Source organism: Hippocampus bargibanti, linkage group LG11 (genome assembly GCF_051943395.1).
Source record: "Hippocampus bargibanti isolate YZ-2025 linkage group LG11, ASM5194339v1, whole genome shotgun sequence".
Classification (NCBI taxonomy): Eukaryota; Metazoa; Chordata; class Actinopteri; order Syngnathiformes; family Syngnathidae; genus Hippocampus; species Hippocampus bargibanti.
In genome coordinates, this window is record NC_142744.1 from 1,405,621 (window position 1) to 1,433,383 (window position 27,763).

Below are 27,763 nucleotides of genomic sequence, written 5' to 3' on the forward strand. Positions count from 1 at the left end.
AATCTATTTAACGATTTATCATTTAATCTAATTTAATTTAATCCAATTTAATCTAATTTAATATATTTAATGTAATTGAATTTAATCAACTCTAATTTAATTTATTCTAATTTCATTTAATCTATTTAATGTCATATAATTTAATCGAATTTAATGTAATCAAATCGATTTTAATTTATTCTATCTTCATTTAATCCAATTTAATCCAATGTGATTCTGATTTGATTTTGATTTGATTCTGAATGATGTAATCAAAATTAATGTATTTAATGTAATCTAATTTAATCAATGTAATTAATCAAATCTAATTTAATTGACTATTTTTATTTAATTTAAATTTAATCCAATGTAATCTATTTAATTGAATATAATTTAATATATTTTAATATATTTAATTTAATCAAATCTAATTTAATTTATTGTGTTTTCATTTAATCTAATTTAATTTAATCCAATTTGATTCAATGTAATCAAATGTAATCTATTTAATGTAATATATTGTAATGTAATATAATTTAAATTAATCACATTTAATCTAATTTAATCTATTTAATGTAATTTAATTTCATTTAATAAAATATTTTTTATTTATTCTATTTTCATTAATCTAATTTAATCCAATGTAATCTATTTAATGTATTGTAATTAAATTTACTCTAATGTGATTTAATCCAATTTAATTTAATGTAATGTAGTTATTGCATTTTGATATAATCAATTCTATTTTAATTTATCGTATTTTCATGTAATCTAATTTAATTTAATCTAATGTAATCTATTTAAAGTAATATAATTTAATGTAATGTAATGTAGTACTCAAATTTAATCCAAATTAATGTAATTTAATTTAATCTAATCTAACCTCATTTTGACGTAAATTATGCATCCAAATTGGGATTCAGATGGCATGGGACCTTTTTCTCTGTGTAGAATTTTACTCTCTCTCTCTCTCTGTCACGAGTCCAGTGGCTGACTCAATTCCTGACACACATTTGAGGATTGGATTGTAGTTTTTTTTCTTTTTTTTTTCCATTTTAGAAATCATTCGACAACGTACGATGGACAATGTGGTCCATCCCCGGCACGCCATGATACATCTGATGATGGTGAAGGTGCTGGCCGCTAGTAGTGGCCCCCTCATAGATCATCAAATCATCCGCTTCTCGGTAGCTTTCCCCTCCATCTTGAGAATAGCTGTGCTTCATCACCCAAATGTTCCTGTGGCCGCTCGGGGTCGCGCGGTGGCAAAACCGCGCCGCCTGCCGGCCGTCCTCGGGATCGTTAGTCGACTCTCTGACGCTCAGGTTGCTATGGCTACCCTGGACGCTTTCCTGCCGCGAGCCGCAATGGTGGTCGCGAATGCATTTGGAGGAGGAGCGACGCACTTTGTGGCATTTGTCCAATTCTTCCGCCGCGGCGGTGTCGGTTAGGTCGCCCGCCGAGGGGGCGTGGCGTAAAGTGCACAGCTCGTAGTGAGGAGGCTCCAAACCCGGATGGAGGAGGGCGTTGTCGATGTCGTCTCTGGGGAAATAATAATCATAGTAATAGTAGTAGTAGTAGTAGTAATAGTAGTAATAATAATGATAGTAATAGTAGTAGTAATAATAATAGTAATGATGATAGTAATAATAGTAATAATAGTAATAATAATAATAATAATAATGATAGTAATAGTAATAATAGTAGTAATGATGATAGTAGTAATAATAATAGTAATGATGATAGTCGTAATAATAATAGTAGTAATAATAATACAGTAGTAGGAATAATAATAGTAGTGGTAATAATAGTAGTAATAATAGTAGTAATAATGATAGTAATAGTAATAATAATAATAGTAGTAGTAATAATAGTAGTAATAATAGTAGTAGTAATAATAATAGTAATAATAATAATAATAATAACAGTCATAATAATAATCATCATCATCATCGTAACAATAATAATAATAATTATCGTCATCATCATCATCATAATAATAATCCATTTCATTTCTAAGTGCCTTTCAAAACTCTCAGTCACTTCACAGTCACAGTATACGTTTTTCTGTGGGTGAGCAGCGGCAACCACCAGCGTTCACTCAACCCGGAAGTAACTCATAGATAGAAAGCTAGCTAGCGAGCTAATAGATAGATAGATATAATAGATAGAATCAATATGTATTGTATTGTATTGTATTTTGTACAACCACCCCCCACTCCCGCAGTCAATGATTTAAATGAACGAATGATCATCTTGAAAATATCGATGTACAAAGATCCTTCACTACTTTCGCGGTTCACTTATCGCAGATTTTTTTTTTCAAGAAACAGCGATAAACGGGGGATTACTGTAATGTTTCATCCGTAACGTGTCTTAAAAAATGAAGAAACCTGCGTATGATGTATTTCTTGCGAGGCTGTTTGATTTGGATGATGACAGAAATGACCAACAGAACCACAACCAGGCCGCAAGTAACGGCAATGATGGTGATGTTGGTGTTATCCAGGGAGTCCAAAATGCTGGGCTTCCTTTTCTCTAGTGGCGAGATGGAATATGGATTATAATATATTGTGTATGAGCTGGCAAACGGTCGCGGGTACCTTTACAATGATTCTCATCCCACGGATAAACGCAGTTTTGGATGCCGTTGCAAACCAGGGTGTGATTGATGCACATGTTGCTGTGGCAAAAGAAAGTATCTCCTTTGCACGGCGCTGGGAACACACAAAAAAAGGCGCATATGGACACTCCTCAACTTACAAACGAGATACCTTGCGACCGGTCGTTCGTAAGGTGGATTTGTTTGTAAGTTTCTATATTTTGTATGGAATGTATGTTTAAGGTTTACATAAGGATGTTTAAGGCTTGTATAAGTAACCTGTATCGAGGTGTATAGACACTCCCCAACTTACAAACGAGATATGTTCCGAACGGTCGTTCGTAAGGTGAATTTGTTCGTAACTTGCTATATTTTGTATGGAATGTATGTTGAAGGCTTATATAAGTGTGTTTAAGGTTTATATAAGGATGTTTAAGGCTTGTATAAGTAACCTGATTGGGATGTATAGAGGCTCCCCAACTTACGAATAGTGATTCGAAAGGTGAATTCGTTCGTAAGTTGATTAAATGCTTATGTTTAAGGCTTATATAAGTATGTTGAAGGCTTGTATAAGTAACCTGTATTGGGTTGTACAGACGCTTCCCAATTTACGAATGAGATACATTCCGAGCGGTCGTTCGTAAAGTGAATTTGTTTGTAAGTTGCTTCTGTGCTATATTTTGGATGGAATGTGTGTTTACGGCTTATATAAGTATATTTAAAGTTTATATAAATATCTTTAAGGCTTGTATAAGTAACCTGTATTGGTTTGTACAGACGGTCCCCAACTTATGAACGAGATACGTTCTGAACAGTCGTTCGTAAGGTGAATTTGTTTGTAAGTTGCTTCCGTGCGATATTTTGTATGGAATTTATGTTTAAGGCTTGTATAAGTATGTCTAATGTTTATATAAGGATGTTTCAGGCTTGTATATGTAACCTGTACTGGGTTGTACAGACACTCCCCAACTTATGAACGAAATACGTCGTTCGTAAGGTGAATTTGTTTGGAAGTTGCTTCACTGCTATGTTTTGTATGGAATGTAAGTTTAAGGTTTATATAAGTATCTTTAATGCTTGTATAAGTAACCTGATTGGGATGTATAGAGGCTCCCCAACTTACGAATAGTGATTCGAAAGGTGAATTCGTTCGTAAATTGATTAAATGCTATATTTTGTATGGAATGTATGTTTAAGGCTTATATAAGTATGTTGAAGGCTTGGATAAGTAACCTGTGTTGGGTTGTACAGACGGTCCCCAACTTACGAACGAGATACGTTCTGAACAGTCGTCCGTAAGGTTCTTAAATGCTATATTTTGTATGGAATGTAGGTTAAAGGCTTATGTAAGTATGTTTAATGCTTGTATAAGTAACCTGTATTGGTTTGTACTGAAATACATACGTTTAATCAACTATATAATTATGCTCTATAAATATATGTACATGTACAACTGGAGAGAATACTACATATGTTACTACGAAAATGTTCGTTTGTACAGTTGTTCATAACTATCTGAAGACATCTTTCTAGTAACTTGAATGTTCGTAAGTAGGGGATCGTCTGTATTTGACGTACGTGCCACTCCAGTTCTTGACTGAAAATGTTCATTTTTTACCTTACATCCGACGTGTATCGTTAAAGATTGAACGTCACTTTTGAGCGAGTCACTTACGATCGAGAAAAGTGGTGAAAAGGATCTTGAATTTACTTTTGCGGCTCCCTTCGTCGGCCCAAAGCCTCACCACACCCAAAGAGGACGTTAGCATGACGTCGTTAGCCACCGTGGAACAAAATTTATTCTTCAAGTGCTCCACCGAACTGCTGCCGTCGTAAATGGCCACAAAGTTGCGCTTGCACTCGTTGGAGTTGTGCATCTCGTACTCCAGGAAGCGCATGTAGATCTGTGGATGAGGAGAAACACTTTAGCTTTCCTGCACAGAGTTCCCGGTCGCAGCTTGGAATTGAAGCGGATTTACGTGAGATGTGAGACTATTTATTTTTGTCAATGGATGCTACGGCTTCGTGTTTGCTTTCAACATGTTCGCTTGTAGCAGACGTGCACATTTCCATCATGATGTCTCTGATCCACTGGTGAAAAGGATGCTTTGATCCTCTCGTTTTTCATCTAGAACTGCTTCATACAACAGAGACTGACTGACTGTCTGTGTGACGCTTTGTGTTGTCATATTATTTCGTTATTTTTTTGTTGTTGTTGTTTTTGACTTCAAGAGAGAGTGGCTGCCTTTACAGTAGCTCCTCTATTTTGTTTTTCTACTTCTTTCTTTCCTTTCCTCTTCCTCTCATCACTTTGCTGCTGTGAAATGTCAATTTCTCCACTGCCAGACTAATAAACGCTAATCCAACCCAATCCAAACGCATGAATATTTATAAATGTGAAAACATGAAAGTATATTTTGTTTATATAATAATAATACATTTAATTTCCAAGCACCTTTCAAAACTCTCAAGGACACATTAAAGTCACGTTATTTTTTTTATATAAAATGTTTCATAAAAAGAACTATTTATGAAAATACAGTATATATTATATTTCGTATATAGGTAACATCCGACTTACGACCGGATCGACTTACGACCACCCCTACTTACGACCATGACCTCCAGACCCTATTTTTACCATTTTAATTCTACGCCTGGCACCACAACGCACTAGCAGGCCGGCAACGCGTACAACAATATTGGCCAGCCAGCATGTCACACACTTGCACAGCAATCGACCATGTGATGGCACCAGAGGGGCGCAGTTTGCGTGTCATTTAACCTCCGAGTCTCTATTCAACATTTTGAATGTATTTCGACTTACAACCGTTTTGACTTGCGACCGTTTGGTCGGAACGGAACTCGGTTACCAGTATATAGTGTATATATACAGTAATATTTTTGTCTAAACATGTAAAAAAAAAAGATGAAATATGAAGCGTCGCGACAAAAGAAACGAACCACAATCCCATTTGCAAACCTTGGCTGTGGGTGGGGCCCGCAAATACCACCTGCAGTCCACGGCCTCTGTTGGCAAGGCTCGCTTCTCCCTGGTGATCTGAGTCGATTCCACAAAACCTTCTGGGCCACTCAGTTCAAACTCGCAAACTGTGGAGAATAACGTGTAAAAAATAAATAAATAAATAAAATGGTGGTGACCCTAAAAAGCTGATTGAATTGTGTTTATTGGAGGGAATCCATACAGTATTTCTTCTCAAAACTCAGATATAGGTGACTGTTGTTGTGTTTGACCAATGGACACGCGTTACTATGCTACTTCCAGATTCGTGCAATACTCACACGGCAATGCAGGCAATTCCCCCAAACCTTTGAACTCGGGGTCTAAAGGGGGGAAAAAAAAAATCAAAATATTGCATTTAAACAAACCAGTCAAGATGTCCAAAGTGCGGCCCGTGGGCCTAAACACGGCCAGTGTTCAATTTTCATCTGGCCCACAGCCTCCATCATCAAATCAATAACATCTGGATGGAAGCGCCTGTGCGATTGCATTGTTGTAAAAAAATGCATAGTTGCGTCCATCGGGGCTGAATACGAATTAATCTCCTTTGAGCAGAAACGGGTAAGAAACATGAGAGGATTAATAAAAACTAAGACGCTAAATCAGGGTTTATAATCCGGGCAGCAAATCGATTCATCAGCGCAAAGGTTCAGGGACACCCAACGCGATCTGGCCTGGCTTGGATTCATTTGTGGTGATGTTACAATTTTACAAAAAAAGAAAATGGGCATGTCTGGACAATGCGCTCTCGTCACGTACATGAAACAATTGTGCTCGTAACCACAATGGAAATATTTATAATCATGTATTTATTTGTCTGTTTATTTCTTTATGTACCTGTCGATTTACAGTATATATTTGTCTGTTTATTTATTTATGTATCTGTCTATTTGCAGTATTTATTTATTATATGGCTATTTATGTATGTATCTGACCATTTATTTATTTATGTCTATTTGCAGTATTTATTTAATATATATATTTATTTAGTCATGTATCTAACCATGTATCTATTTATTTATTTATTTATTTATTTATTTATTTATTTATTTATATGTCTATTTACAGTATTTATTAGATGGCTATTTATTTATGTATCTAACCATTTATTTATTTATGTATCTGTCTATTTACAATATTTATTTATGTACATATCTATTCTATTTATTCATCTAATCATGTATTTATATGTATTGTGTATTTATTTGTTCGTTTATTTGTTTATTTGTTTGTCTATTTCTTTCTTTTTCTATCCTATTTATTTATCTAATTTATTTCTCTGTGTCTCTTTTTATTTATTTATTCATTTATTTATTTATTTATTTATTTTTTATTTATATTACAATGAGACAAGAGCTAAACAGATCATTTTTTTACTCTACATCTGGATTGGAGATCCATTATTATTATTATTATTATTATTATTATTTATAACCAGCAAAAATATTGGTTTGAGATTGATGACCACAAATAAACAAAAAAATAATTTAAAAACTGATTTTGGGGAAAATGTTTAAAAGGAGTAAAAAAGGCTTCAGTGAGCTCAATTATTGCCCATCTAATTATTATTATTATTATTATTATTATTATTATTATTATTATTATTATTATTACACACAAACACAAACTGACAAATGATCCACTGCCATGGAACATTCATTTTATTTTTGTAGTTTTTTTTATTTTTATTTTTGATGTATTGATTTTTGCTGATTGTAAAAGTTTCCATTGAAGCGTCGTGCGAGTTTTGAAACATTGATTGGCATTGAGGATAAACGATCTCCCGGCATTAGAGCCATAAGTAAGCATTTGGCGTGCAAGACATGTTGAATTTGATGAAAACAGATGGAGAAAGCAAACTTCATCTGCCTAAAATCTTCTTAAAGGGGGTTTTGGGGGCGGGGGGTTGCACTCTACGGTCGTCAGTGTCTTTGCATCTTGATCAGCGGATGCTTGCTTGATTGTTACGTCAAATCCCGTCGTCCACGAGGGCATATTTTCATCGGAAAAATACAAACAGAAGGAGGCGGATTAATCTTTGATTGTCATCGTTGCGGATGGCTTACAAAAATCTGATGGACGGAAAGCTTACGCTCCTGCGGCGGCTCAGTGCTGACAAGATAGATTCCCTTCAAGACAAACTTTCAGTCACCCACGTGTGTGTGTGTTTGTATGACTAGTCTTGTGAGGACCACTTACATTTTATACCAGACGTAGTGAGGACATTTTTGACAAGTGAGGACCTTTTGGCCGGTCCTCCCAAGTTTTTCATTCTAAAGGGTCTATATATACATCTGTTAAAGTTTCAGAAAGGTCCTCACAAATTCGCCCAAAATGATTTTTTTTGCTGTGTATTTTCATTTCACTCGGATACACACACTTTTTACTCACTGTGTGTGTGTTTGTATGACTAGTCTTGTGAGGACCACTTACATTTTATACCAGACGTAGTGAGGACATTTTTGACAAGTGAGGACCTTTTGGCCGGTCCTCACAAGTTTTTCATACTAAAGGCTTCTAAAGGGTCTATATATGCATCTGTTAGTTTCAGAAAGGTCCTCACAAATTCACCCAAAATGATTTTTTGGTGTGTATTTTCATTTTACTTGGATACACACACTTTGTACTCACTGTGTGTGTTTATGTGTGTGTGTGTGTGTTTGTATGACTAGTCTTGTGAGGACCACTAACATTTGATACCCTACGTAGTGAGGACATTTTTGACAAGTGAGGACCTTTTGGCCGGTCCTCACAAGTTTTTTATTCTAAAGGGTCTATATATGCATCTGTTAAAGTTTCAGAAAGGTCCTCACAAATTCACCAAAAATGATTTTTTTGGTGTGTATTTTCATTTCACTTGGATACACACACTTAATACTCAATGTGTGTGTGTGTGTGTGTGTGTGTGTGTGTGTGTGTGTGTGTGTGTGTGTGTGTGTGTGTGTGTGTGTGTGTGTGTGTGTGTGTGTGTGTGTGTGTGTGTGTGTGTGCATGCGTGGTTAATGAGAGGAAAAAGTTCATACCATAAAAATTAAAATGATATTTTAACCAAATTCACTACAGGGGTGAGGACTTTGAATGTAGCCATTCAGAAACCTCACTCCTGCTGTTATTTCAGTTTCAAGTCCGCTTTTTATTGCTTTGTTTTGAAAGAAGTTGAAGTGGGAAATAGGGCTGACATTTAGTCTTCAAACATGAAGCCATTCGTTTTCAAACCGACCCACCTGGCGTGAAATTGTAGCGGGCGGAGAATCCGATGGCCTCCAACTCGCCATCGGCCACAAACTTGACGTAGAGGTACCTCCCGCTGGAGCGAACGTACGTGGGGCTCTCGCGGCCGCAGTATCGCCCGATGATTGGCGAAAAGCCGAAGGGCCCGTCGCGCACTTCGATGTGATCAAATTTGCAATCCCACGACGGCTCGATGGAATATTTTTCATCGAAAAACAAGTCGATGCACTGGCGGGGAGAAGCTGCAGGGAGAAAGCGTGGTTTATTCTCGATTTTGGGGGATTGATTGGTGGTGATCAGGCTCACCTTCGATAATGTAGACGCATTCCCTCTCTGGTGGGTATTTCTCTGGGTAGTTGGGGGAGGTGAAATGGCCTCCCTCGGGCTCCTTGACCCAAGCGCCACACTGGCCTGAAGGTGTCACGCCGGAGTTGTTGGTCACTAGGCGACCAAGTTCCCGTATTTTCGGGTTTGGTTGCAAAAACATTGGCTCGTTTAATACATATGCAATTTTGAAATTTAGCAAACACCATCAAAGGGACCACATAAAATAAGCAAGCGGACCAGATCCGGCCCCCGAGCCTTATGTTTCATATCTGTCACAAACAGCTACAAATGTGCCCATAAAATGATACTTAAGTAATTATAATTAATAATAATAATTAACTAATAGTAAGTAATCAACAACAATAATATTATTAATAATAATGAATAATAATGCATAATAATGCATAACAAAGAATAATAATGGATAATAATAAAAAATCATAAATTATAAAATAAATAAAAAATAAAAATAATTACAAATTAAAAACACTAAAATACTAAATAAAAAATACAAAAAAATACTAAATAATAATAATAATACTAATAATAATAATAATTATTATTATTATTATTATTATTATTATTGTAATATATATAATATGTATATTTCAGATATTAGATATAATATATAATATAAATAATATTAATAATAATAAATAATAAAGTATAAACAATACATAATACATAATACATAATAAGAATCAGAAATCAGTTTTGCTGCTGTAGTTTGCAAATTTTCCCATTGTGGGACTATTAAACGCTTTCTGATTCTGATAAAAGTGTCATAAATAGTGAGCACATAGTTTTGCTCAAAATTATATTTGAATAAAGAAAATGCATATCAATTAAAAAAAAAAAGAAAAATAACTCCTTCCCAAAAGAACTTTCGGAAAAAAATTACCAATCATAATCACAGATCACATGAGTTTTCATGAAAAAAAAAAAAAAAAAAAAAAAAACTACCTTGAGTTTTTGTTTTGGTGGCCGTTGCCCCCGTCAACTGAGGCCCGATCAAATATGTCGTTAAAACTGCCAGAAGGAAAACTTAATCATCAAGATAACGTACACATTTGGGACAGGTAAAAAAAAAATAACACCACCAAAATAGGACACATATTTGAAATACAGTAAAGTCTCGTTATATCGATATTCAAGGGAGTCCGAAAAAATATCGATATAACCGGGACTATCGATATATCCGACCCTGTTTGCATGTAATTTTCTCCGTGCGTGCATAGAAATAGTATCGATATAACCGGGACTATCGATATATCGATATAACGAGACTTTACTGTATGTGACAAAAAAATGTAAAAGCCACTCACCAATGGACAGCAAAAGTTGGACCGCCATTTTAAGCCTGCAATTATCACATCCTGTCGTTTACAAAAAAAAATAGATATATAAATAAAAGAGTCTTGTGCACATGCTGCAAATTGTTCTCCAAATCTGCCCACAAAATAGCTCGCCAAGCGTTAGCTCCCAGAGCTGAAGGATTAAACCTCCTGGCAATTACCAACCTTCCTATGTTTTTGCGCCACTGTTATTTATTATTTTATTTTGTTCAAATCCTCTTACAGGCAACTGTCATTGGCAGAAGTGGGGAGGTCAAGGCAAGTGCAGTGAAACCTCGGTTTACGAACCCCTTGGCTTACGAACTTTTCGGTTTACGAACGTTACATTGATGAACATTTTACCTTGGCATACAAACTATTTTTCGGGATACGCACGGAGCTGTCACGATATATGTATATAAAAAATACAATAAAATAAAAGAAGGTACAGTTGAGTATGGATTGGAATAGAGGCAAACCTATCCTGTGACTGTAAAGTAGCTGGCTATCTTGCTGTCTGTCTAACTAGTTAGCTATCTAGCTGGCTATCTAGTTGCTATCTATTAGCTATCTGGCTGGCTGAATAGCTAGCTATCTAGCTTACTATTAGCTATATAGCTGGCTATCTAGCTAGCAATCTATCTAGCTATCTAGCTGGCTATCTATTAGCGATCTGGCTGGCTGGCTATCTAGCTATCTAGCTGACTAACTATTAGCTATATAGCTGGCTATCTAGTAGCTATCTCTTGGCTATCTAAAGAAAGCTAGCTAGCTTTCTATCTATTTGAGTTACTTCTGGGTTGAGTCAATGCTGGCACGTGTGGCTGCCGCTGCTCACCCACAAAAAAAACTTATCCTGTGACTGAAAAGTGACCTTGAGTGTTTTGAAAGGCGCTTATAAATGAAATGCATTATTATGATGATGATGATGATGATTATTATGATTATTATTATTATTATTATTATTATTACTATTATTATTAATAATATTGTTGTTATTATTGTTATTATTATTATTATATTTCATATCAACGAAATGTATTATTATTATAATAAAAGTAAAAACCCCTTTCATTTATAGATAGCATATCATTGTTACCTGCATGCGCTAAATGCTGCCATCTAGAGGCACAATCACGAACAGCAAATTCAGTCATTGACGGATTGAGCCCTCCAATTTTCCAAAATGGCGATGTTTCTACATTTTTTAAAAATAATTTTCTAAACCGGCGACAATCAACAAAAGAACAATTACTTCTGTTCAACAGTTACAAAAAAAAGGTTAGTGTTCAAAAAAGTGAAGTGAATATTCAATGTCAATATATTTCATAAAATCAATAATGTCATGTAGAATGAATACATTGAACTGTAGCGCTGTTTTATGTGTTGTATGCTAAATGCTGCCATCTAGAGTTTCAATTAGGAACAACAAAATAGTTTCTGAATAATTGACCGAATGAGCCCCACAATTTTCTAAAATGGCGATTTTCTAAATTGTTAAAACAATTCTAAAATGGCGACAACTTACAAAAACAATTACGCTGTACTTCTATTCAACTGCAATTCGTCGTCGTGTCCAAAAGGTGGCGCCAAAGTATCGGCCAAGCATTCAAACACGAGGGAGTGAATCAAAGTGATTCCTCTTGGATCGGTGATCGAGTTGAAATAAGAATACTTCATATTTTTTTATTTGCTTGACTTTAAATAAAAAAGTATAAAAATTAAATTAGTATATAAATCAATATGTATTGTATTGTAATGTACACTTACTTCTTGGTCAGCAAACCGCTATCTAGCTAGCTATCTATTAGTTATCTTGCTGTCTATCTAGCTAGCTAGCCATCTAGCTGGCTATCTATTTGCTATCTATTAGCTATCTGGCTGGCTGGCTAGCTCTCTAGCTGACTATCTATTAGCTATATAGATAGCTGTCATGCTGGCTATCTATTTGCTATCTATTAGTTATCTTGCTGGCTATCTATTTGCTATCTATTAGCTATCGGGCTGGCTGTCGAGCTGGCTATATATTTGCTATCTATTGGTTATCTAGCTGGCTATCTAGCTGTCTGTCTAACTAGTTAGCTATCTAGCTGGCTATCTAGTTGCTATCTATTAGCTATCTGGCTGGCTGAATAGCTAGCTATCTAGCTTACTATTAGCTATGTAGCTGGCTGTCTAGCTGGCTATCTATTTGCTATCTATTAGTTATCTAGCTGGCTATCTAGCTAGCAATATATGTAGCTATCTAGCTGGCTAGCTAGCTAGCTATCTAGCTGACTAACTATTAGCTATATAGCTGGCTATCTATTAGCTATCTATTGGCTATCTAAAGAAAGCTACCTAGCTTTCTATCTATTTGAGTTACTTCTGGGTTGAGTCAATGCTGGCGCGTGTGGCTGCCGCTGCTCACCCACAAAAAAACTTATCATGTGACTGAAAAGTGACCTTGAGAGTTTTGAAAGGCGCTTTATAAATGAATTTATTATTATTATTATTATTATTATTATTATTATTAGAAAGGGAAAATAAACTGCCAGTGCGCACGCGGGTACGTCCGTGGGTGGTCACGCGTTGCTGGGGTTTTTTTTTTTTTTTTGGGGGGGGGGAGTGGCCCACTGTGATGAGCGTTGCTATGGGCAAAGCTGGCATATAAGTGCAACGTTAGCGAGCGGTGGTCTCGCTTAGCCGGCGTGAGACTTGTGTGACGTGAGGAATTCAACAGGTCCCGAGAGACGTTTAGGGTGGTCTCCGAGGAGGTGGTGGGGCGCCATTTGAAACGCGTCACCGGCTTGACATGGACAACCCGGTGGATGTGGATTACGCAATCTAGTCCGTCACCTGTTGGAAGCGGAGATATTGATTGATTTGAAAGGTAAACAAACGCTCTTTTATTTGCATTTTGCCGAGATATATATATATATATATATATATATATATATATATATATATATACAGTAAAGTCTCGTTATATCGATATCGGATATATCGATAGTCCCGGTTATATCGATATTTTTTCGGACTCCCTTGAATATCGATATAACGAGACTTTACTGTATATATATACTCATGTGTCCAGACATGTACACATGTACAATTATAAATAGCTATCTATTAGCCATTTAGCTGCCTAGATAGCTATCTAGCAAGCTATCTATCAGCTAGCTAGCTAGCTAGCTTTTTATCTATTTGAGTTACTTCCAGGTTGAGTGAACCCTGGTGCGTGTGGCTGCCGCTGCTCACCCACTGAGTGCTGTTACCTGCGTGTGCTAATTGCTGCCATCTGGAGGATTAATTAGGAACAGCAAATTCGTATAAGAGTCAGTGACTGAATGAGCCCCCCAATTTTCCAAAATGGCGGTTTTCAACATGTGTAAAATTTTCTAAAATGGCGACAATCAACAAAAAAAAACAATTACTTCTGTTCATCTGTTGCAAAAAAAGTTAATTTGTGTTTAAAAAGAGTGAGGTTAATCTATCTATCTAGCGAGCTATTGGCTATCCATTAGCTCGCTAGCTAGCGAGCTATTGGCTATCCATTAGCTAGCTAGCTAGCTAGCTTTTTATCTATTTGAGTTACTTCCAGGTTGAGTGAACGCTGGTGCGTGTGGCTGCTGCTGCTCACCCACTGAAAAATTTATCCTATGACTGGAAAGTGACCTTAAGAGTTTTGAAAAGCGCTTATAAATGAAATTCAATAGTGTTTAGATGCCACAATTTTCCAAATACTACCGTATTTTCTGGTGTTTTAGGCGTATAAGAAAATCAAGGAAAATAGAGTATCCATTTGATGATTTAGCTCCTGCTCTGGTTGACCTATTGTCTTATTTTGAAAATCTTTTTTTTTTTTTGGTTTTTCCATTTTAAAATGATGTTGGCTCTCGCTTCGTCCCTCTTGCTATTAGCCTCTCTAATCCACAGGTGTTAAAGTCAAGGCCCGGGGGCCAAATCGGGCCCGAGACATCATTTTATCCAACTGCTGTAAATCCATTCTCTCTTTTATTTTGAAGAAAAACATCCGGCGGCGGTATTTTCGGCATCATGAAGCAGCATGTTGCTTTTCTCGGGTGGTTGAGGGCAACCAGCCTGTGCTTATGTTTGGCCCACGCCGTCACATCTGCGTTCCTGACCAACGCCACACGACTGGAGTCCATTTTGGACAAGTACGGGGACAAGGACGGAGAGTGGTGGAAAGCCAGAACGAGAGGAAAGAGGGCCATCAGCGAGGGCGACATGCATCTCATCCTGGATCTGCACAACAAGTTGCGTGGTCAGGTTTACCCGCCGGCCTCCAACATGGAATATATGGTAAGGAGCGCTCGCACCGACGCCTTGGATGTACGCACTAGTGATGTGTTGTTCTCCAACGAATCGGCTCTTTTAAGTGAATGATGGGAGCCGGCTCCTAATTGGGAGCCACTTTTCACATTCCGAATCAATTCGGGAATGGCAGCGAATGAGTTAAAGGACAACCGACGCCTCCGAACAAGTTGTGTCCATAATTTGTAAAATCACTTGAAATGACTTCTACTGAGCGTATTTCACAAAGATTCCACCGCATATAGCTATATTTTACCTTTTAAGACTCGCGCTGAATATGCAGGAAGTCTTGTTTTCGAGTTGGTGACGTCACTGAAGGAACGCCCCTGACCGAGACAGCGACGCGCAATGCATTTTGGGTACTCTGTTTGGTCTGAAAACGTCGTGTTGATGGCGAAATTAGAAGGAAAACACATAAATAACGAAATGGTGAATTGTAATTTGTTGTACCAAGACTACTATTTGATACTAGTTGACACAAATTAGCTCATTTCCAACGGAGCTTGGGCGCCATCTTGTGCATTTTCTGGGACGCTACATTGGAGTCCAGACGGCTCGAATTGATACGAAAGGACTTCTTTAATCGATTCCAAACATGTATGCTTTCCTCTTCAGAACTATTTGAATCATATTCATAACTGGATGAGTAACAAGAAAGCATCTTCTCTGAATCTCAAGCCATTGTTTTGATTCTCGAGCAAGGCAAGACGTCTTGGGGTGATGTCACGAACAAGGGGGCGGGGCCTTCTGAAACTCGCCATTTCCGGGGTCATTTTGAAGTAGTTTTGGGAGACCATAACTTATTTTTATTGGTGTTTTGCATTTGACTAAAAATATCAGCCTGCGTGTTTTGGCTATTTTAGATGCTATAAAACGTTTTTCTGATGTCAGTTAGGAAACAAAAAAAATGGTGCCGGTTGTCCTTTAAATTGGACTTTGGTTCTCGTGCGTCGCTATTATTAATGACAACTTTTTCATTTTAATATAGCCGCCTGTCACTTTTTGCCCCTCTTCGGTCCCTCGTTTCTTTTTCGCGATCCAACGCCGATGTTATCTTGTTTTGTTGTTTATTTACCAGATGTGGGATGACGAGTTAGAGCGAAGCGCCGAGCACTGGGCCCACACCTGCCGATGGGAACATGGACCGAGCTACATGTTGACGCAAATAGGCCAGAACCTCGGCACGCACTGGGGCAGGTGTGTGTGTATATTTGTGCTAATCTGACAACAAGATGACATTTTTCTTCTTTTGGCTTTCCATGTCTGATTTTTTTGTTTTACTTTTCCGTCCAGAACGTACTCTGTTAAGAAAATACAATAAAAAAAAGGTACAGTTGAGTATGCATTGGATTAGATTAGCCTTTATACGTCAGAATATAGAGTTTTAGGACTACATAAATACTAAATTCAGTGTAAGAAACCTTAGGCGCTCTTCTATTATCAAAAAAAGAGTTAATTCCTAAGTTCGATGGCTCTGGAGTTATCTGAGCTTGAAATGGGGGCTGCTGTACAAAAAGCAATACATACATATTGATCTATATTGAATTTGGATGTATATTTATTCGTGGAGAAAATTTACATTTCACAGCAGCAAAGTGATGACAGTAAGAGGAAAGGAAAAGAGTCAAGCTAGCTAGATAGCTAATAAATAGCTAGCCTGACAGCCAGCTGGATAGCTAGATAGCCAGTTAGCTGGCTAATGGATAGCAAATAGATCGCAAATATTATAATACATTATAATATATAATATATCACAACTACGGACAATTTGTGAAGTTATGGTTAAATACAGTACACATTTAGTATCTAGCTAGCTAGCTATGAGCTATATAACTATCTAAGTGGCTATCTAGCTAGCTATCTGTTGGCTATCTATTAGCTATCTACTAGCTGGGTAGCTAGCTTTCTATCTATTTACTTCAGGGTTGAGTGAACGCTGGCGCGTGTGGCTGCCGCTGCTCACCCACAGAAAAAAAATATCCTGTGACTGTAAAGTGACCTTGAGAGTATTGAAAGGCACTTAGAACTGACATGTATTATTATATTATTATGATTATTATGTATAAGCTAACTATAAGCTATGTATTGACAGCAAACACAAAGCTGTAGCATCCATTGACGAAAACAAATTGTCTCAAATCTCACGTCAATCCACTTCAATTCCAAGCCGCGTCAGTTCCACATCCGCATCGGCGCTCTGAGCTGATGTTCCTTTCTTAGATTGCGTCTCAGTCCCAAATCCCAAAATTAGCTTTTTTAATTCACTCATTTTTTTGTGTTTGTTTGTTTATTTACATGCCCCGCCCCCTTTTCCCCAGGGACCGCCCTCCCACCTACCACGTGCAGGCCTGGTACGATGAAGTGAGTTACTACAGCTACCCTTACTCCCAGGAGTGTAACCCGCATTGCCCCTTTCGATGTTCGGGACCTGTTTGCACTCACTACACTCAGGTAACGAGCGGCGTCACATTTCACGTGAAATCAGCCAAACTACAAACATCCGAGTTACGACCGGCGCCAGTTACGACCACCCGTACTTACGACTACGACCTCCAGGCCCTTTTTTTTTAATTCTACGCCTGGCACCGCTACGAGCAAGCAGCCGGCAACGCGTACAACAATTTTGGCCAGCCAGCATGTCACACACTCGCACAGCAATCTACTGCGTGACTACACTCAATAAATACAGTAGTTATACAGTGCAGATACCGTCTCCGTCTTAATACTGTAATAATGCTGTATTCTTTACGTATAAGTGTTTTCTTTAACCCACTATATAAAATCTAAATATAAAATATAAATTGATAATATGAAATATAAAACGATAAACGTCACGTCGGCCATTTTGAATGGATTTCAACTTACGACCGTTTTGTCGGAACGGAACCCGCTCGTAACTCGGATGACACTAAAAGTTATAACATGTATAAATGAACTGTACAGTAAACAAGTTTGTATACATTACAGGTGTAGTTATACAGTAATAAAAATCGACAATACAAAATATAAAATGATAGAAATGACACTAAAAGTTATAAAATGTATAAATGAACTGTAAACAGTTTGGTTTTTTAATAGTATTCAATAGAAAACGGTGCTTAAAAACAACAGATTGACGTCGGATACTATCCCGTCGTGTAAACGTCACGTCGGTCATTTTGAATGGATTTCAACTTACGACCGTTTGACTTACGACCGTTTTGTCGGAACGGAACCCAGTCGTAACTCGGATGACACTAAATGTTATATCATGTACAAATGAACTTTAAACAGTTTGGTTTTTTAATAGTATTCAATAGTAAACGTTGCTTAAAAACAACAGATTGACATTGTATACTATCCTGTCATGTAAACGTCACGTCGGCCATTTTGAATGGATTTCGACTTACGACCGTTTTGTCGGAACGGAACCCGGTCGTAACTCGGATGTTACCTGTATGTTGAATGATATCAACAAAAAATATCCTGTCGTGTAAACGTCACGTCGGCCATTTTGAATGGATTTCAACTTACGACCGTTTTGTCAGAACGGAACCCGCTCGTAACTCTGATGTTACCTGTATGTTGAATGATATCGACCAAAAATACGACTCAAATATCAAATATCACTTCCAACATTTGCAAATATGTTTTATTGAGCCTCGTTTTTGGCTGCATTTGTGTGAGGTCCCGTATGTTTTTTTTTTCTCAGTACTCTCTAACTTCCAGAGTCCTTCCCTTTGCTGTAGAAAAAAGGTTCTCTGGTCAAAAGTAGGAAAAAAAATTGGATTCACGGGGTAGCTACTCAAGGCCTTTTATTTATTTTGGCTCGCTCAACGTCCTTTCAGCTTAAATGCCGGTGGAGCTAAACTGGGAGTCTAAGCAAAACACAAGACTGCGCCACTCTAAAGTTCAGCCAGCAATGCCTAATGTGAATGTACCTCAGCTTACGAACGCTTTCGTTTACGAACTTTTCGCCTTACGAACATTAAATTCGCAAGAATATAATATTGGCATACGAATTAGTTTTCGGGAAACACATGGAGCGCCACAACGGCTGGCGGACTAGTTTTCCACACCCACTTTCTTTGCGTGCACTCAGTGCAGATGTGGTTTGTTATCAAGTGGAGTATTTTTGCTTTTTTTGGGGGGACCGAAAAAGACCGCACCACAGGCTAGTGTTAAACCGAAGAGGACACAAAAGAAAATGACGGTCGAGTAGAAGAAGAAGATCATCGTAAAAACACCAACGAGGTGTGCGTTTGTGTGACTTAGCGTCCCAGTACCGGTATGCTAAGTCGACCATTGCTACGTGTGGCTAAGGGTGTTGTCTAAGCAACGGTCTCAGTCAATAGAAGAGGTTGAAAAACTTCTGTTGATTTGGATTAAGGAAAAGCAGCTAGCAGGGGACATTGTGAGTGAGGGTATTATCGCCGAGAAAGCACGGCAACTTCACTGGGATATCATCAAGCGGCAACTACATCAATGACCATCACAAAGGTCAATAAAACAACTTGATTATACACTACAGTTTATTTCTTTGATTACAATCCAAAGCCACATTTATTATACGTAAAATAAGGTATATTTTGTGTCGTTTTAAGGCTTATTTAGTAGAAAATGATGTTTTATGGGGACCTGGGAACGGATTAGTCTCATTTGAATGGTTTCTTATGGGAAATAAATATTTGGCAGACTAACTTTTCGCCTTACACACACTTTCTTGGAACCAATTAAGTTCACTGTATTTACAAATGAGATCCATATGCCGCAGATTGGTCCACGTGTCGTTTCTTATCATCGGCGACCAGTCGCCGGATAACTAAGATGGCATCGTTTTTGGACTTTGAAGCTAAAAGGCGTCTCCTGTGTTTGATTATTTTTTTTTTTTAGTTGGTTTGGGCCACCAGCAATCGTATCGGCTGCGCCATCAACGTGTGTTACAACATGAACGTGTGGGGGATGATCTGGGCCAAAGCGGTTTATCTGGTCTGCAACTATTCACCACCGTAGGTTATTTTTTGTTTTTTCCACCTGAAATCACACCTATTTGGATTTCAACCAATATTTATTGATTTTATTGTATTTTCTAATATTTTTTAGGGGGAACTGGTGGGGTCATGCGCCTTACAAGCATGGAGCTCCATGCTCTGCTTGTCCAGCCAGCTATGCTGGAGGATGCCGGGACAATCTGTGCTACAAAGGTGGGATCACCAGGATATTGATTGTTTTTTTTTTAGGTGGGGGGGGAGGGTCACTTTTCTACCAATACTCCAACGACGCATTCATAATGTAACCAATTCATTTATTATAGACTGTATGTACAGTATTTATGTATGTATTTATTATGCAATAAATTAATTCCAAATTAATTCGTAAATTAAGCTTCATTTATGAATTCATTAATTAAGCTTAATTTATATTTATTTGTTAATCGAATATAAATCATTGATTAGCACTTCAATAAAGCAAGCAACAACCACTGATGAACGTAAATAAATTAAATGTATTATTATTATTATTATTATTATTATTATTATTATTATTATTATTATTATTATTAAGCCTGTTATTATTATTAAGCCTGTCGGCTTCTATATGCTCAAACGTCCCACCAAAAAAAAAAGACGAGAATGTATTCGAAGTGTTGTCAAATCACAACACACTGTACATTTACATATAAAAATTGTTTGTTGTCCATGTTAAGCGCTTTGTTCCAAATTCAGCTGTTGTTAAAGTGCTATATAAATCAACATGTATTGTATTGTATTGTATTGTATTGTATCCACAATTGAACTTCTGTGACCAAAGTACAACGTCATGTGTCAACTTCCTTCCCCTTTCAGACGGAGGTGTTGAGCAACGCCCCGCCCCAGAGACCGAGGAGACCAACTACATCGAACCGGAGCCGGACGCAGTTGGAGAGCTGGAGGCCCAACCCAGAGCCCAAAATCCGGACCGCTCGCCGCCTTCTGAGGACGCGGCGAGAAAGCGAGTCATCAGCACCGAGCAGATGTGTAAGCAGTCATTCAAGGGACTGAAAGACAAAGTCGTGCGGCCATTTTGTTATCGTAACTCGTGTGTTTTTGTTCTCTTAGCCCAACAGATGGACTGCGATACCAAGCTGAGAGATCGCTGCAAAGGAACCACGTGTAACAGGTACGGGATGAAGAATCGGAGAATTGGACGCAGCGTCCATACATTCCCCGCCCCCAGACGTCGGTTAAAGCCATGTGATTGGTCCAAAACGCAGCAGTGGGGGGGGGGGGTTTAAACATTAAAGAGACAGGCAGACGACAGAGAGAGAGAGAGTGAGAAAATGGATAGAAATCTGTGAAATTTGGACTTGTTTCAACTTTATTGAAAGTTCAAAGGCAAAGTGTAGACTGCAAGGTTAAAATTCCCATCAATCAGGGTCCACAAATAACCCGCACTAGTCATCAGTTCAATTTGAAATGAAAAGACAACCAAGGGAACCAGCTATTAATGTAGCACTTCATGCAAGAAGCTATCCATTCCATCAAGCCATTGACGACCATCACAAAGGTAAATAAAACGACTTTATTATACAGTACAGTTTATTTCTTTAATTATAATACCATAGCACATTTATTATACATAAAATAAGGTATATTTTGTGTCGTTTTAAGGCTTAGAAAATTAGAAAATTATGTTTTATGGGGACCTGGGAACGGATTATTCTCATTTTAATGGTTTCCGATGGGAAATGAATTTTTGGGAGACACACTTTTCGCCTGACACACTCTGTCACTGTACTTGAATGAATTCAATGAAAAAACATGGACTGCTGTTTGATCCATAGATATGAGTGTCCACCCGGCTGCGTCGACAGCCACGGAAAAGTAGTTGGAACCACATCTTACGATATGGTAAGTGAAGTGTGTCCAAAATGTGGCCTAGGGGCCAAATGCGGCCCGCAGACAATTTTCAAAACCGTCCCCCAATGTCAACCGCCCCCGCTCACCCATAATGATGGAGCACTCGTACCGTGACAGCAGCGTGCTAAAGGTGAGGGGTCATTTTTACCGATGAAATGTGTGTGGTTTGGTGTGTCAACAACGCAGCAATCCAGTGTGTGCGGAGCCGCCTTACACGCCGGCGTTATCGACAATGATGGAGGATGGTTGGATGTGACCAGATTGGGTCGAAAACAACAATTCACGAAATCGTACAAGAATGGTATTCAATCGATCGGGTAGGTTGATCGATTCTTCGCCAAAAGCTAAGCGTTTGTCACCTTAATATTTTTTTTTTTTTAATCTTGCAGGAAGAATCGAAGTGCAAATTCCTTTAAAGTACAGTCTGTTCCGGGTAGGAACCACTTTTGGTAAACACGGTTCGCTGACACAACTTTCCATTTTGTCATTTTAATGTATTTTTCTTATTTTTTTCTTCTAGTCAAGGCCGTAGCATGTGACACCACCGTGGCGATGTTCTGTCCCTTTAAGAAACCGGTGCGACATTGTCCAAGGTAACCAATAGAGATGTTTTTACCTACATTGTCGTAAATGTGACTCCAATTAGGCTAGCTAGGATGAGGCTAGCTGGGATGAGGCTATCTAGGATGAGGCTAACTAGTATGAGGCTAACTAGTACGAGGCTAGGTGGGACAAGATTAGCCAGGATGAGACTAGCTAGAAACAAGGCTATCTAGGATGAGACTAACTAGTATGAGGCTAGCTGGGATAATGCTAGCTAGGATGAGCCTTGCTAAGATGAGGATAGCTAGTATGACCGTAAAGTGTCCTTAAGAGTTTTGATGTGTAAATACCCAGATTGTCGTAAATCCGACTCAAATTAGGCTAGCTAGGATGAGGCTAGCTCGGACTAGGCTAGCTAGGATGAGGCTAGATAAGATTGTCATAAAGTCCCACTGAAATTAGGCGAGCTAGGACGAGGCTAGCTAGGATGAAGCTAGCTAGGATGAAGCTAGCTAGGATGAGGCTAGCGAGGATGTAGCGAGCTGGGATAAGGCTACCTAGTACGAGCTAGCTGGGATGAGGTGAGCTGGGATGAGGCTAGCATGGATCTGGCTAGCTAGTCTGACTGTAAAGTGTCCTTAGGCGTTTTGATGTGTAAATATCCCCATTGTCGTAAAGTCCCACTCAAATTAGGCTAGCTTAGCTCGTACGAGGCTAGCTAGGATGAGGCTAGGTGGGTTGAGGCTAGATAGGATGAAGCTAGCTGGGATAAGGCTAGCTAGGATGAGGCTAGCTAAGATGAGGCTAACTAGGATGAGGCTAACTGGGAAATTTGTCTTTTGCTTTAGGTTGTATTGTCCCAAGAATTGCCTTGGCGGGAGTCAAGCTAGAGTAATTGGAAGTAAATATTACGCTGACGTAAGTTCGTCACCTTCTTTTCAGAATGTCTATGTAATCATAATCATCATCATCATCATTTTATTGGCCAAGTATGTACAACACACAAGGAATTTGTAAAGGCTGCACTAGTATCATCATAAGAAAAGAAAAAAATAGAGCCACAAGCTAACGCTAACACAAGGGTGTCAACATTATAGTAATAGTTTCCTCTTGAATTTGTGTCAGCCATTAGAATGTTTCATCCCCTCCACATGTTATTACATACAGAGCGCACAATAAATTACCAATCAATCCCCCTTTTTAAGAAATCAAGTATCTGCCGAGCGGCCCTTCACGCCGGAGTTATCCAGAATGAAGCCGGAGGTTACATTGATGTGATGCCGGTGGAGCGCAGGAGGCAATACAGCGGCACGTCCCAAAACGGCATCACCTCAGAAAGGTACCGACTGCACCGCAAACAGGCGGTTTTTCTTTGGGTGTTTCTTATTTTAATGTATAATAAATGCGCTATTGGATTGTAATGAAAGAAATAAACTACTGTATAATAAAGTCGTTTTATTGGCCTTTGTGATGGTCGTTGCTGTTGTAACACACGTCGATGGCGCAGCCGATACGATTGCTGGTGGCCAAAACCAACTTTAAAAAAAAAATCAAACACGGGAGACATTTTTTAGCTTCAACGTCTAAAACGATGCAATCTTAGTTTTACGGCGACTGGTCGCCGATGATGAGAAATGACACGTGGGCCATCTGCATATGAATTTCATTTGTAAATACAGTAAAGTCTCGTTATATCGATATTCAAGGGAGTCCGAAAAAATATCGATATAACCGGGACTATCGATATATCCGACCCTGTTTGCATGTAATTTTCTCCGTGCGTGCATAGAAATAGTATCGATATAACCGGGACTATCGATATATCCGATATCGATATAACGAGACTTTACTGTACAGTGAACTTAATTGCTTCCCAGAAAGTGTGTGTAAGGCGAAAAGTTAGTCTGCCAAATATTTATTTCCCATAAGAAACAATTCAAATGAGAATAATCCGTTCCCAGGTCCCCATAAAACATAATTTTCTACTAAATAAGACTTAAAACGACACAAAATATACCTTATTTTACGTATAATAAATGTGGAATTGGATTGCAATCAAAGAAATAAATTGTACAGTATAATAAAGTCGTTTTATTGACCTTTGTGATGGTCGTTGATGTAGTTGCCCCTTGATGATATCCGAATCAAGTTGCTGTGCTTTCTCAGCGATAATACCCTCACTCACACTGTCCCCTGCTAGCTGCTTTTCGTTAATCCAAATCAACAGATGTTTTTCAACCTCTTCTATTGGCTGAGACGTTGCGTAGACAACACAGAAACACCCTTCGCCACACGTAGCAATGGTCGACTTAGCGTACTGGTACTGGGACGCCAAATCACACCTCGTTGGTGTTTTTTTTGATGATCTCCTTCTTCTGCTTGACCGTCATTTTCTTTTGTGTCCTCTTCGGCTTAACACGAGCCTGTGGTGGGGTCTTTTTCGGTGGCCAAAAAAAGCAAAAGTATCCACAAACCACGTCTGATCTTGAAAGGAACTCTAAAATGCATAAGGAGTCTGAGTTATATGCTCCCTCTTACGAGTACCTGTCAAGGTCCCTTAGCATTTCATGTAATCATCAGAAAATGTCTGTTTTCATCCTCAAGATCATCTATTCATCCTCTCCGTCGTGCTTTTTACAGCTTACGTCATCCGACGGTGGGGAAAGCCTTCAGAGTGTTTGCTGTCATCTGAAAGGTAACCATCGCAAACAGATCCGAGGACAGACTCTTCGCTCAATCACGATCAATACAACTCAAATCAAGTTATTGATAACTTGGCCAAAGACGTTGGAATGAATGACTGGTGAGTACTCCAGTGAGGAACTTCATACCCGCCCGCCTCAACCCCTTTTTGGGAGCCTTGCTGTGTCCAAGCGCTGCCTCGGACAGTTCCCAATAACGGACTTTCATTCCGAAAGCACCCAAAAAAAAGCCAACAACAACTTTACACCCATTTTAACCCATTGGGTTAAAATCCAGCACTTCAAAGATCGCACGATGAAGGTGAGTTGTGAATGATTGATTTTGTTTGTTTTTAGCGTTAGCTATTGAGCTTTTTACATTGGACTGTGCAGTTCAAGTAGTTATGTTTAGAAGAAAAAAAACGGCTTCAAATTTACACAAAATTAATACACGGTATGTCCACAAAAACTCTACGTTTCACACACATTTTTTAGGTTGTCTTTAATTACAAAAATTCCATCACATTCTACATCACAGGTGTTCAAGTCATGGCCTGAGGGCCAAATCTGGCCCGCCGCATCATTTTATTCGGCCCGCGAAAGGATATCAAACTTGTGAAATTGCAGTTTTTGACACGGAAAAAAATGACCATGTAGAATAAGGCGTTTTTGGCACGAAACGAGAATCTATAGCACAGGTGTCAAAGTTGAGGCCCGGGGGCCAAATCAGGCCCGCCTCATCATTTTATTCGGCCCACGAATGCAAATCAAACTTGTGAAATTCCAGTTTTTGACAAAACAACTATGCAGAATAAGGCGTTTTTGGCACAAAAAAAGAGAATGTATAGCACAGGTGTCAAAGCCAAGGCCCGGGGGCTAAATCTGGCCCCCCACATCATTTTATTCGGCCCGCGAAAACAAATCAAACTTGTAAATTGGTGTTTTTAGCTCGAAAAAAATTATAATCTGCGATTTTTTTGGTGAAAATGCTGTAGATAAAGACCATCCATGTGACTGACATATTTTTTTTTTGTTATGGGCGGCGACAGACAGTTATTCATTGGCATCATCCATTACACTTGACAAGCTACATTCCTCCGATGATGAAATATTGTTTGTACTGTATCTGTATGTACATACTACACCCAAACGTAAATACGAACGGAATTTTCGCCGTATGTGGTAGGAGAAAATGTTTTTTGCGTTCGACGCTCCTTCTTCTCAACTGTGTGGCCACCTGAATCTCACACGTACCGTATTTTCCGGTGTATAAGGCGCACCCAAAAGCTTTTTAAAAAATGACATTGCGCTTGACACGCAGTTGCGCCTTATATGTGAAGTCATATTGAGCCATGTGGCCTATACTGTGTTTGTATATTTTTATGTATTATATTTGGAAAACTGTTTTCATTCATTGAAGGTGCGCCTTATAATCCGGTGCGCTTTATATATAGAAAAGGTTTGAAAATACAACATTCATTGGGGGTGCGCCATATACTACGGCGCGCCTTATACATGGGAAAATAGGGTATAATACTGATATTTTGGGAAAGATAATATTTTGCTTATTTTTTTACACTCCTGGCTGGCCGGGGTTATGCATGATAGAATTAGCAGGCAATAAAATCACTTTGAAAGACATTTTAAGAAAATAATGAAAAATGACATGAAATGTTTGTGATTGTTTTTCCGTTGGTCCGGAATGTTGTGAAAAAAAGTGAAAAGTTAGTCACGAAAATATGACGTAGAGCGTCATTCCTGAATTTGTTCGGCTTTTGTTAGCTATTAGTTCTCTATTAGCTGGCTGGCTAGCTATCTGGCTATCTAGCTGGCTAACTATTAGCTGTCTAGCTGGCTCGCTGTTGGCTATCTGGCTGGCTATCTAGTACCTATTTATTAGCTATAATAAATTTCATTTCTAAGCGCCTTTCAAAACTCTCGGTCACTTTACAGTCACAGGATCAGTTTTTCTGTGGGTGAGCAGCGGCAGCCACACGCGCCAGTGTTCACTCAAACCGGAAGTAACTCAAATAGATAGAAAGCTAGCTAGCTAATTGATAGCTAATAGATAGCTAGCCAGCCAGCTAGACCGCTAATAGATAGCTAATAGATAAATAACAGATAGAAACTAGATAGCTATGTAGGTGGCTTGATAGCTAGCGCGACTGTCATAATTTATGATGTAACAGGAACTGTAACCATGAATTGTTTTCAAAGTTTACTCACTGCGAGTGAAGTTGCCGTGCTTTCTCGGTGATAATACCCTCACTCACACTGTCCCCTGCTAGCTGCTTTTCATTCATCCAAATCAACAGAACTTTTTCAACCTCTTCTATTGCCTGAGACCGACTGAGCTAGCTCGATAGCTAGCTAGCTCGATAGCCAGCGACCCTGACATCTCTGAAAAGGCCCCAAATGAGTTTTCGTGAGCCACACCGCTCACAAAAACCACAGCCTAAAGCAAGTACGTCAGTAAATCATGGCCAAAGCCTTCCAAATATTTGACCTCAAACCAAAACGTAACTACATTTTTTTTTTTTTATAATCACAGCTTTACCTGTCATCTCATGATCCCTTAAATATTGGTCGTTACACGCCCGGAGCGTTCAACCCGCAAGATTTAAATACACAGAAATCTCAAGGGGTCTTTTCATAGCCCTCAGTGTTATTTTGTGTCCGTTTAACAACACACTCCTTTCTTGCTAGTTAGAGCTACAGTATAAAAGACGCTTGATTGTGTGTGTGTGCGACATAGCAATTATGCGGGGGGTACGCAGGGGGGGGGTGAAATATGTTTGAAATTTGAGCACAGCTGGATGTGCTTGACACACACACACACACACACACAC

General features: G+C 38.5%; 2 protein-coding genes across 10 annotated transcripts in view; one reads left to right on the forward strand and one right to left on the reverse strand.

Annotated features, from left to right (window-relative positions):
- The window catches only part of LOC148891043 (cysteine-rich secretory protein LCCL domain-containing 1-like), a 40,775-nt gene extending 13,012 nt beyond the window's left edge, over positions 1-27,763 (forward strand). For 4 of the 5 annotated variants that reach the window (XM_089007844.1, XM_089007842.1, XM_089007843.1 and 1 more), the window contains 15 exons: positions 13,218-13,367; positions 14,503-14,800; positions 15,891-16,009; positions 17,131-17,263; positions 19,685-19,800; positions 19,895-19,995; positions 20,638-20,808; positions 20,890-20,950; positions 21,615-21,681; positions 21,877-22,007; positions 22,080-22,123; positions 22,211-22,283; positions 23,082-23,151; positions 23,439-23,572; positions 24,874-27,763. In XM_089007844.1, the coding sequence (XP_088863970.1) occupies positions 14,534-14,800; positions 15,891-16,009; positions 17,131-17,263; positions 19,685-19,800; positions 19,895-19,995; positions 20,638-20,808; positions 20,890-20,950; positions 21,615-21,681; positions 21,877-22,007; positions 22,080-22,123; positions 22,211-22,283; positions 23,082-23,151; positions 23,439-23,572; positions 24,874-24,925 (1,539 nt within the window). In that variant the 5' untranslated portion in view covers positions 13,218-13,367; positions 14,503-14,533 and the 3' untranslated portion in view covers positions 24,926-27,763. The remainder of the gene's footprint in view (positions 1-13,217; positions 13,368-14,502; positions 14,801-15,890; positions 16,010-17,130; positions 17,264-19,684; positions 19,801-19,894; positions 19,996-20,637; positions 20,809-20,889; positions 20,951-21,614; positions 21,682-21,876; positions 22,008-22,079; positions 22,124-22,210; positions 22,284-23,081; positions 23,152-23,438; positions 23,573-24,873) is intronic. The other variant, XM_089007846.1, reaches the window with a different exon arrangement.
- Positions 647-10,677, reverse strand: LOC148891045 (neuropilin and tolloid-like protein 1). 5 transcript variants are annotated; one of them, XM_089007838.1, is made up of 10 exons: positions 10,487-10,629; positions 10,125-10,190; positions 9,141-9,275; positions 8,828-9,076; positions 5,885-5,926; positions 5,565-5,692; positions 4,293-4,485; positions 2,583-2,696; positions 2,373-2,517; positions 647-1,521 (listed from the first exon to the last, which is right to left on the reverse strand). In XM_089007838.1, the coding sequence occupies exons 1-10, from the start codon at positions 10,512-10,514 to the stop codon at positions 1,035-1,037; spliced, it is 1,587 nt and encodes a 528-aa protein (XP_088863964.1). In that variant the 5' UTR covers positions 10,515-10,629; the 3' UTR covers positions 647-1,034. The 5 variants fall into 5 exon arrangements, with proteins under 5 accessions (XP_088863964.1, XP_088863963.1, XP_088863962.1 ...); XM_089007837.1 differs by having other exon boundaries at positions 648-1,521; positions 4,257-4,485; positions 9,141-9,245; XM_089007836.1 differs by having other exon boundaries at positions 648-1,521; positions 4,257-4,485.